General features: G+C 37.0%; 1 protein-coding gene across 5 annotated transcripts in view; it reads right to left on the bottom strand.

The window, feature by feature from the left end:
• Positions 1 to 12469, bottom strand: part of GOLGA4 (golgin A4) — a 111986-nt gene that overhangs the window by 85897 nt on the left and 13620 nt on the right. For 3 of the 5 annotated variants that reach the window (XM_082639859.1, XM_082639858.1, XM_082639857.1), the window contains exon 3: positions 648 to 746. The exons of the other annotated variants lie outside the window; for them this stretch is intronic. In XM_082639859.1, coding sequence (XP_082495985.1) covers positions 648 to 746 — 99 coding nt within the window. The remainder of the gene's footprint in view (positions 1 to 647; positions 747 to 12469) is intronic. 5 annotated transcript variants of the gene reach the window in all.

Here is a 12469-nt window from a genome sequence, read left to right on the forward strand (position 1 = left end):
CATCCCTAAGTTTTAATTTGCTAAATTAAGAACTCAGATACTTTATGAAGAAAGTCTACTTTCCCCAAGTGAAATTATCAATATATACAAGATTCAAAATTGTATGAATTCAGTCAGTTGAAAAATAAAGAGGTAACTATTTCCTTTCAAATGTTTAATACACAGAAAACTGGTACTCTCCCAAAATAAGATGCAATTACTTGTTACAGTAGACTCCACCTGCCTACTCAATGTTGTTTAATTATGGATTTACATACAATGCATTTTTCTTTCCTAAAAATGTGAGTCACATCTCAAAATATTCTTGGCCTCCTACCAACAGAGATTCCTAGCAATGCCTACCTCTTTTAGTTAACGAGCAAACATTCCCTAGGGAGAAAACTTAGAGTTTAGACCAAGTGAAAGTATTCTTCACTACATTAATGAAAACAGTGTTATTTTGTTGCTGTTAAAAAGCTAGCAGAAAACACACCAGCCATCAGAATTCAGCAATTTACTCTCTGATTTTTTAGAGGGAGGTTAGCAACAGGGCACTGAAGATGCTTTGAGAGATGGTAAGTGACAAGCAACGTGAGATGTGCTTCTAGAATTACCAAATTACTTTGCTTCCCCACAAAGGGAATGCAGAAAGCGGTGGAAGGACTCACCACACCATCAGTCTGGGTTTTAGGCTGCTTGGAGGAATCCAAAGCAAAGATAGTATACTCAGAGAGAAAAGCAGGCTCTGCTATCATCCCGGCTAGGAGCTGTCTCATTCAGTGTAATGAGCAGAGGTATAAAAATAAAACAAAGGATGAAAGACAAATCATAAGGGCATGTTGCAAAGTGTTCCCACCGCACAGCACACACAACGCTATAATGGCCGTGTGCCACCACCACTGCTGCCACCCATCACTCCACCCACAGAAATAGTAAGCTGCTGGGAAAGGTCAGGAAGGGAGATGAGGTGAGCTGTTTTGGATCTCAAAACTCAACTTTAAACAACTTGCTTATTGGCATACAAATGATATATGCAACCGGCACCACAGCACATCTGGCAATTCAGTATGAGAGCCTATACCAGTAAGAACAAAACATGGTAAAGAACACAAAGCCTTAGTATAACAAATATTGAGCCACTCATTTTTATATATTCAAAAAGACAGCATGGAAATTTATGGGGAGTATAAACACATAAAACTTTAAATCATCATTTATTTCTACTTATATACAAATACAGTTTTCTCCAAAACATACAGAAGAAACTTTTGAAACAAATTTATAATAAGTTTTAAGGATAAATTCTATTATACTAGGTCTTTTGATATATATTCTCTTCTGAGCTTCAATTTTCTTTCAGAACCTGTATACTATACACCAAAATACTAGCTATCATGAATCAGATGTATAAGAAATTACAATTAAAATGAATTTTTTCATGGTGGGGGTTACACAAACATACATATGTAATAAAACTGCATAAAATTACACACACACACACACACACACACACAAAACAGGTGAAATCTAAATAAGCTCTGTGATGTCAGAGAGGTTACCAATGTCAATTTCCTTGTTTTGATAGTGTACTATAGTTATGTAAGATGTTACCTTTGGGAGAAACTGGATAAAGGGTACACAGAGCCTCCCTAAGAAGAAATTTTTTAACCTCCCATGAATCCGATTATTTCAAAATAAAAACTTTAAAAAACAAAAGTTTTGCAACATTAACTTAGCTGTTAATGTATATTATACAATATATAATGAAGAATTATGTCATAAAATAAATGTCTGCAAAAGTTTAAAAACTTACACTTTTCATCTCAGTGCTCTAGAGTTATGGATAATGACTAGAGCCTTCATTAACTCTTCATCTGGTCCTACATTAGAGGCCACCTTACAGATGAGACAATTTTTTTTTTTAAGTCTTTTTTGGTTATGTTAATAACTGGTACTCTTTGGGTAGGATTCAAGAATTGATCTTATACTAAACCCTAAAATTTAGTGTCAGTAGTATACTAAAATACACTAGATGCCTGTTTGGCTCTAGGGTATCATACAAAGTTTCCACTCCTGCTGAAAATCTTACTCTCCCGGAAACTCAGAAAAGTCATCTTTTGAGTGGATGTTATCTTAAGTTAAACGCTATACAAATTCACTCTTCTTAGGCTTCCAAAGTTAATTTTTGAAATGAAGTCATTCTTCATATCACATAAGGAAATAATTTAAAATTTCACAGTTAAGAGTAGATTTGGGGCTTCTCTCGTGGCTGAGTGGTTAAGAATCCGCCTGTCAATGCAGGGGACACAGGTTCAAGCCCTGGTCCAGGAAGATCCCACATGCCATGGAGCAACTAAGCCTGTGCGCCATAACTACTGAGCCTGAGCTCTAGAGCTTGCAAGTCACGACTACTGAGCCCAAGTGCTGCAACTACTGAAGCCTGCACGCCTAGAGCCCATGCTCCACAAGAGAAGCCACCACAATGAGGAGCCCACACACCGCAATGAAGAGTAGCCCCCGCTCACTGCAACTAGAGAAAGCCTGCGCGCAGCAACGAAGACCCACCACAGCCAAAAATAAAAATAAATAAAATAAATAAATTAAAAATTTTTTAAAAGTAGATTTGGAATTTTAAGAGAAAAACACAAAAGCTGTATAGAAACCAGTATAGAAACACATGCTGCCCAAACATTTCAAAAGAAGGTGCTACCAAACAACGATTTACATTCCATGCCATAGCCCAAGTAAAAAAGCAAAGTATGTCGAAATTAGTTTCCACTGACAGCTATTTCAAAGCCTAAGGAGGCTTCCTCCCCACTTGTGGTCCTTGTCATTTGCTTCTTATGCCTATCAAAGTCTCCCAAGATTCAGTTCTCAAATATCCTCAATAAGTCTGTCTCAGCTCATTCAAACTTCGTTGAAATTCTAATTCAAATCTGCTAAGAATTTAATTCGCCTCTTCTGTGTGGTCCCATCAGTTGAACTAACACTGACTAAAGTTTTATGTATCTCAACATTCATGACGACTACCTAAAACTCCTATCAGATATGTGTTGAAAGCTTTCAATCTATCCTCCATGTCTCTTACTCTTAGATAATTATCTATCTCTATCTCTGTGTTTTTGGTGGGATTACTCAGTATTCTTTTCAAACTCCCTAATTTTCCCTTGAACTGGGACCAGTCTGAGTTTTATTCTGATTTACATTCTTATATCATTTTTTTTTATTTCCAGGATTTCTAATTGGTTCTTTTTCATATCTATCTAGTCTATTTTTTGGCCTGTTTTTTCCCCACAATTCTCTGTTCTTTTTAAGAAAACTATTACTTCATTTATCCTACTGAAAATACTTGTTTCAAAGTCTTATCCAGACTGCCCTTTGTTTTTTTTGTTTTGTTTTGTTTTTGTGGTACGCGGGCCTCTCACTGTTGTGGCCTCTCCCGCTGCGGAGCACCGGCTCCGGACGCGCAGGCTCAGCGGCCATGGCTCACGGGCCCAGCCGCTCCGCGGCATGTGAGATCTTCCCGGACTGGGGCACGAACCCATGTCCCCTGCATCGGCAGGCAGACTCTCAACCACTGCGCCACCAGGGAAGCCCCAGACTGCCCTTTTAATTATTCTAATTTCACCTGGAATAAACTGATATCCCAATTCCGATTTTTATTGGCCGTCTTCTTACCATTTATTTTAGCATTTTCATTTACAGGTTTATTTTGAGGAAGGTATTTTCCTTCTCCTTCCTCCTGTGCTCATCCCTCCTTATCCAGTCAATCTGATTCCCTGGGCCCCAGTTTGGGTCTCCTGCCCTATCACAACACAGAGGTTACCACAGACTCAGTCACTAAGTGGATGCGAGGTTTGGTTCAGTTGTTGGTCACGAAGCCTCCCTAGAGACAGCAGCTTCTCACAATGGGCCACAGAGAGCTCTATGCATCAGCTGGGAAATGCTTTTTTCAACCTCCTTTCACCAGTGCCATGAGCCCCACCTTAGCCTCTGGCGTGCAGCACTCAATCAAACTCTGGCAGCACAGAACCCTCCTAGTCCTTCTCAACCAGAGTTCAAAGAGAAAATTAAGTCCTAATGCCAGCGGAAAAGCATCTGCTACCTAGCATCCACTATATGTAATGAATTAATATGTCTCCTATGTACTAATGTACCTCCTATTAGGAGAGGGACCCTAAAAAGTTTAGTATCTTTTAGTATATCTGCCTTGAAGAGAAGAGGTCCTGTTTCTATCTTCCCAGACACTGTTATATATAGCTGTTAGTAGCAACACTTACTTTTTTGAGTCAAATTCACTTCCTTCTTATTTGCAATAATGTGTACCTTAAGAAGTACACAATATACTCAGCAGAAGATACAAGAAAAAAACTGCCTATAGTAGCAGCCATTAAACAAAAAAGATAGCAAAAAAGGACTGATGAACACTGAAAAGACCAAGGCTATATAAAGATGGTAAAAAACACATATCAGGCCAGAAAACCAGGAAAGTAACAAAACAGATTCAAGTAATTTCTGCTAAGTCCCAGGGCATCTGGGACTTGAGAAAAATAAGTCATCAAAGATCAGCTTGCCACTCCAATCCTGAGAATGCTCACTACACTCATCAAGAAAGTGGAATCAAACACTGGTTCATATTTTGTTTGACAGAGTAAAATAAAAAGAGAGAAGATTCATATTATATTACTAATATCAGGAATAAAAGAGGAAAAATTACTACTGCATTTACAGAAATAAAAAGGATTATAAGGCAATGCTACGAACAACTGTATGCCAACAAACTGGACAACATGGATAACACAGACAAATTCCTAGACAGACACATACTACCAAAACTGATGCAGGGAGGAACAGAAAATATCAACAGAACTATAAAAAATGAAGAGATTGAATTAGTGATCAAAACACTTCTCACAAAGAAAAGCCCAGGATCAGATGGCTTCATTGGTAAATTATACCAAACATTTAAAGAACTAATACTAATCTTCAAAGTTTTCCCACAAAATACAAGAGGGAACACTTCCCAACGCATTTTATAAGGCCAAAATTTTCCTGACACCAAAACCAGACATCACACACACAAAAAAAAGAAAACTGCAGACCAACATCTCTTATGAATATAGACACAAAAATCCTCAAAAAAAAAAAAAAACTAGCAAATCAAATCCAGCCACTTAAAATTACACACCATGAACAAGTGGAATTTATCCTATACAGGGCTGGTTTAATATCCAAAACCAATTAATATAACACATCGTATCAACAGAGTAAAACAAAGCCACAATGTCAATCTCAAGATGCAAAGAAAGCATCTGACAAAATCCAACACTGCTTCATGCTAAGAACATTCAACAAACTAGGAACAGAAGGGGACTTCTTCAACATGAGAAAGGGAATCTATTAAACACCAAGGCTAGTATCATACTTAATGACAAAAAGACTGAATGCCTTTTCCCTAAGATCAGGAATGAGAGACAAGCATGTCTGCTCTCACCATTTCTATTCAACTGGAGGTTCTAGCCAGGAAAATTAGGCAAGAAAATGTAATAAAAGGCAGCCAGATTAAAGGAAGATGTAAAACTACCTCTATTTGCAGATGACTTGATCTTGTACAAAGAAGAAACTAAGTAATCCACGAAAGAATGATTAGAACTACGAAATGAGTTCAGCAAGGTTACAGGATAACAAGATTAATTTATAAAAATCCAATTTTATTTCTGTAGAATAACAAGAAAACTGAAAATGAAATTCAGAAAACAATTCAACTTATATTAACATTAAAAAGAAAAAAATATTTGGGAATAAATGTAACAAAAGTAATACAAAACTTGAACTCTGAAAACAATAAAATTTTGTTGAAAGAAATTAAAGAAGACCTAAATAAATGGAGGAGGAGAAGGAAAAGAAAGGAGCAAGAAGAGAAGATAGAAAGTTTCCAATTTATTAAACCCCTCTCCTTACAAATAGAGTCAGAGAAAATGTTAATAAAATGAGTATCAGAGAACAACGGTATATTAAAAATGCACTCTGACCAGCAGAGTTGATTTAAGGAATGAATGACTGGATTAATATTAGGAAACCTATTAATATAATTCATGTCCTATCATTAGATCAAAAGAAAAAATATGAGCGTTGAATAGATACCAAAGACAATCTAACAGGCATGGCTTTTCCTTTGATTAACTGACAGAGGGTAAGTAGGTTATAATCTAACATCTAACAAAAAAAAAAAAGCATATCCAGCTTTGAAAGCCAATTCATTTAGGGGCAAAATTAATTCCAAACTTAAGAAGAAACATTTATCACCCATTATTTTGAAGATACTTCTTAATAATTCCTAAAGAACGATGCCTTTAGAAGCCCTGAAACAAAGAATAAATTCCAAAAAACCGAACAAAATTCAAAAAAAGAATTGTCCAAATCTGAGAGTATCAAGATTCCCTGTTAGGGGTCATCACACGGAGTGTGAAAATTGACTTGGAAATACAAAGACAACCACTAAGGTAAGAGGCAGCATTTTGCTTCTGAAAAATATCTCAGATTAAGAGAATAAGAAAGAAAAAGGGACACCTTTCTTGAAGCTTGGGAAAGCACCTACTCCAAAGCAGCCTGACACTTCATTGTTTCTTTCCCCACAATGTCACTCTTAATACAAAATGCAGTGTCCATGCTGTTCAAGAGCTGGTGAGTACAGAAGCCTTTTCTTTTCTGTATAATAACGATCTTTTGTATGTGATACACAAATTATGAGTATTTTCATACTTCTGAATTCACTTGCCTTCACAAGAACCCTGTGAGAGTAGATATTCATTTCACTACAATTTGAAGTTCAGAGAGCTGAGGCTCTGTGAAGTTAAAGAAAGCTGCCTAAAGCCACACAGCAGGTAAGGGATGGAATCCTGTGACCCTTCTACTACACCAGGCTCTCTCTCTGCATGTAGGGAAGCAAAAAAAGCATACAGTATATATGAACAGACATCTACTAAACAGAACAGAATCCATTGATTAACTACAATAGTTTATTTCTTTCTATGCATTTTTTAGTCAAAATACATATATAAAAATAAACTGATCTCTAAAGTTTAATTTTAAAATAATATGAAAAATTTGAACAGATGAGTTCCCAGGGAAAGAATGGACATGCCTACTTTGACCCCCAATCTATGAGGAAGTGCCTCCACAAGACAGCAAACTAGAGAACAGGGTAGCAGGGAAAGTGAAAATATCATTCCTTCGAAAGTTCAGCAGGCAAAGATGGCGCAATAACATCCCTAGGGCCCCAATCCGCATAATGGTCCATCTGTTTCCCTCCCCTCGTGAGGGGACCTACGCAGGGTAAGTGGAGCAGCCCTTCCCGTCTTCCGTGGCTGCCCCAGTAACAACTTAGTAAGCACCTACCACATGCACGGCACCACGTGAGGAGAGTTACCTGCTGTACTACTGGTAATCCCCACACCACCACAAGGAAGGCATTATTATTGCCATCTTACACATGAGAAAACCTCAGTCACTGAAAAGTCAACCTTCAAAGATCCTTCAGCCAGCAAATTTAGATGACTCCAAAAACCAACCCCTTCTCACTAGTCTATTCCAGATCTTACTCCAAACAAATAAACATATTCTCATTCTCTTAGAAAAATCATTAGACTCGGCCATAAAAAGGAATGAAGTAGTGATACATGCTGCAATATAGATGAACCTTGAAAACATGATGCTTGAAAACATGATGCTAAGTGAAAGAAGCCAGATGCAAAAAGTCACATATTGTGTGATTTCATTTAAATGAAATATCTAAAATAGGTAAATCCATACAGTAGGTAAGCAAATTAGTGGTGGCTGGGGAAAAGGGAGAATGGGAGTGACTGCTTAATGAGTAGGGGGTTTCCTTTTAGGGTAATGAAAATATCATGGAACTAGACAAATATGATGGATGCACAACATTGTGAATGTACTAAATACCACCTAATTGTTCACTTTAAAATGGTAAATTTTATGTTATAGGAATTTTTTCTCAGTTAAAAAAAAAAATCGGAGTGGAGCAGAGGGCAGGAGGACAGTTAGTGTCATTTGCCTAGTTAGCCTTTTACATGATGCCACACTACATATTGCTCAAAGGCACCCCGCTCTAGAGGCAAAAAAGATTCATCTCAAGCAACACAAAGGGGAAGGAAGCCCTATGATGACGGTACTGAGGCTGTGCCTAGGATCCCCAGGAGAGAGTACCAGGTCAACTGGACAGATCAGCCATCTGTGCAGGATGAAAGAGCGCCAGAGAGTCACAGACCTCAGGGTCAGTGCACATCACCCTACTCTCCTTTGCCTTTAATGTCTACAATCATATAGATGATTTTTTTACAGCCCTATAAGGAAGCCTGAGACACTGCAATCAAAGACAGACTTACTTAGATTTACATATAATATTTACTAATATGGGAAAATAGACATTAGGATTTTCAGCAATAGCTGAAAAAAGGTAAAACATTTAACTGATGGAAATTAACTTAATTTCAACTTAATGAAACCATTCTACTTCCCAAGCATTCTAGATTGCATAGACTTTACTGTACCTACTGGAGAGATGGGACAAATATTTATAATTTGAATTAAACTTCCACATTTTGCTAAAAAGAAACTTAAAACTAAAAGTGAGGATCCCACCATTGACAGAGTATCTTCCATCTTAGAGGTTTAACAAGATGAAAAACCTGGGGCGGGGGGTGGGGGTGGCGTGCAGCATGGTGACTAACAATTTTTTTCTTTTTCTTGCAACAGGAAAAAAAATTATATTTTCATTGACTTGTTCTGTAAATCTGGATTTTTACATTAGGTTAAGATGATACATCTGTATTTACCATTTACCTTAAAGTGGATTATGGTACAAGATGGATCTGTCTTAGACTTTATCTACCAAGCTTTTTTCTTTTTTTTAACATCTTTACTGGAGTATAATTGCTTTACAATGGTGTGTCAGTTTCTGCTGTATAACAAGGTGAATCAGCTATACATATACATATATCCCCATATCTCCTCCCTCTTTCATCTCCCTCCCACCCTCCCTATCCTACCCCTCTAGGTGGACACAAAGCACTGAGCTGATCTCCCTGTGCTATGCGGCTGCTTCCCACTAGCTATCTATTTTACATTTAGTAGTGTATATAAGTCCATCCCACTCTCTCACTTTGTCCCAGCTTACCCTTCCCCCTCCTCATGTCCTCAGGTCCATTCTCTATAACAAGATAATTTTATGTAATGTCCTTTAATCTATAAGTTAATCATGAAATTTAAAAGTCCTTTATTTACTGTAAAATAAGTTGAACTAAAGTTTACATTTCACTCTGTGGTCAAAAATATCTTTTAGAGTTGTTAGAAAATGCTTAACAAGCAAGGAGACGGGGCTTCCCTGGTGGTGCAGTGGTTGAGAATCTGCCTGCCAATACAGGGGACACGGGTTCGAGCCCTGGTCTGGGAGGGTCCCACGTGCCGCGGAGCAACTGGGCCCATGAGCCACAACTACTGAGCCTGCGCGTCTGGAGCCTGTGCTCCGCAGCAAGAGAGGCCGCGATAGTGAGAGGCCCGCGCACCGCGATGAAGAGTGGCCCCCACTTGCCGCAGCTGGGGAAAGCCCTCGCACAGAAGCGAAGACCCAACACAGCCATAAATTAATTAATTAATTAATTAATTAATTATTTTTAAAAAAGCAAGGAGACGAAGTGATGATACTGCTTTGGCTTTCAATCAGAAACCATTTCTTAAACTATACCTATAAGCACAGGACCTTTAGTATTGAAATTTGGGAAGAAATAAAAACTAACCTTTAGCTTACTTAGCCTGCTGTAAAAGAATGCTCAAACCATCCCTTTCAGAAAGGATTATTTTGTAAAGATATATTCAATTTTAATGTTTTAAAGCATCCTAGATAAATCTTTTTTAAAAAAGCAATAGTAGCAATCAACAAGTTGTTTTCAAGGTTTCTACTATATTATATGTAAACCAATATACCATAATATCAATCAATATAGTAAGTGTAGGAATGATGCCATTAACACTGACTGCAAAAAGTGTTTTCACTACTCAGTACTGCAGCTTTCATTCCAACTGGTTACACATATACACTAAGTTCAACAACATTAAACTTGAAATCATAAAGTTAAAGAATTGCAATATTGCAAATAATGCATAAGAAAATAAGATCTCAAAGAAAGTATGCATATACTTTATACTCTTATGTACTTTGTCAGATCATTTAAATACATAAACCAAGGACACAGTATATATGCCATTAACTTTGAATGCAAAAACTACTATGAAGTTTTTAAGTTTATTTTGCTATCAACATCTATTAAATAAAGTTTTTTTTAAATTATGTTTTAAAATAACATCAAGGAAGTTTGGAAAAATCTTTCAAATTTTTTAATTTGCATACACCCTATGACCCAGCAATCCCACTCTTAGAAATCTATCCTAAAGAATAACAGCATTATAACTTATGCATTATGTAAAATGCTCAGTCCAGTATTACTTATAATACTGAAAAGATTATAAAATTTGACTCATAATATTGAGACTTTTCCCTAACTAATCTATAGAGTCAATGCAATCCCAATAAAAATCTCTACAGGTTTGTTTCTTTGTTGTCAGTGCTATATTTTATTTTGTTTTGTTTTGAGTTTGTTTTGTACGACTTGAAAATCTGATTCTAAAATTTACATGGAATTATATGGAAAGGTACAAGAATTACTAAGACATTCAAGAAGAACAAGGTAGGAGTGCTATGGACTGCATATGTCCCCCAAAATTCATATATTGAAGCCTTAACCCCCAAGGATATTTAGTGATGGTATTTGGAGGCAGAGCCTTTGGGAGGTAATTAGAGTTAGATGAGGTAATGAGGGCAGGGCCCTCATGATGGTATTACTGTCCTTATAAAAGAGAAAGATACAAGAGAGCTGCCTCCCCACTCTTCCATCTCTCCCTAGGTGCATGCAACAAAGAAAGGTCACGATAGGACATCATGAGATGACAGCTGTGTACAAATCAGGAAGAGGGCCCTCACCAGATACTGAATCTGTTGGCATCTTGATCCTGGACTGCCCAGCCTCCAGAACGCTTGAGAAATAAATGTCTGTTGCTTAAGCCACCCAGTCTATGGAGTTCTGGTTTTAAAACTAAGACAGGGAAGACCTACTCTAATGAGGGCAAGATTTAACATAAAACTATAGTTATGAAGACAGTGTGGGATCAGATCAAAGACAAAGCAAATGACAGAACAGAAACAAGAGTCCAGAAATCCACTCAAATATGGACACTTAGTTTCTGAAAAAAAGGTAGCACAGTACAGCAGTATGGAAAGAATGGAACAACTGGATAGCTATGTGGGGAGGGGGGCGGTGGTGAAACTTGATCCCTACCTCTCACCATATTGAAAAAAATCTTCTCCAAATGGAGTATAGATCCAAATGTGAAAGGTAAAACAGGATAATAACGGGAAATACTCTGAAGGGCAAGAAAAGAATACTAAAAAATGAAAAACACTGGCCATAAAATAAAATATTGATAAACTGGAATGCATTAAAACTAAGAACTTCTGTTCAAAAGACACCATTAAGAGAGTAAAAGGCAAGCCACAAAGTGGAAGCAGATATTTGCAAGGCATGTACCCAATAAAAAATTCCTATCCACACTATATAAAAAAGAACTCCTACAAATCAATAAGACAAAGATAAACCAATAGAAAAATGAGCAAGAGACTTTCAAGTAAGCACTTCGCAAAAGAAGTTATCAGTACACAGATGAAAAGTGATCAATCTTATTAGTCATCAGCGAAACGCAAATTAAAACTACAATAAGAGAACATTACACACCCACCAGAATGGCTGAAATTAAAGACTAGCAAGGATATAGAGCAACAAGAACTTTCATAAACTCCTGGTCGGAAGGTAAAATTCTACAACTATTCTGAAAAACAATGGGCATTATCTTCTAAAGTGGTAAAACTATGTATACCCTTTAACCCAGTGATTCTACTCCTAAGTATATAGCAAAAGAAATGCAGGTACATGTGTAGCAAAAGAAATATACAATAATGTTCACAGCACCATAATTCATAATAGCCAAAAACTAGACAACCCAAAGGTTTAACTATAAGGTTTACAACAGAAAGCATATTTAAGTGGTACTATAAAAATTTAAAAAGTTTAAAAAAAGAAGGAAGCAAATATCAAGATGTCAGGATGATGGTGCTCTTCTGTGGGGAAGGGAAGCAGCACTCTAGTGTGGCAGTGTTCCTTTTCTTGACCTGGGTGGTGGTCACACAGGGATTCATTTCATAATAATTCACTGATTTATGCATTTATTTTTTATCCTTTTTTCTTTTACCCTCTTTTTACCCTGATTTGTGTACTTATGTTTTACTTGCATGACTCATATAATCCTTCACAGAAAGAAAAAAAGTTGGAAAAAAATCTAATCTGAGTTACAGTGCCAGCTCCAA

The sequence above is a fragment of the Mesoplodon mirus genome (genome assembly GCF_964341445.2).
Source record: "Mesoplodon mirus genome assembly, chromosome: 12".
In the NCBI taxonomy this organism is placed as follows: domain Eukaryota; kingdom Metazoa; phylum Chordata; class Mammalia; order Artiodactyla; family Ziphiidae; genus Mesoplodon; species Mesoplodon mirus.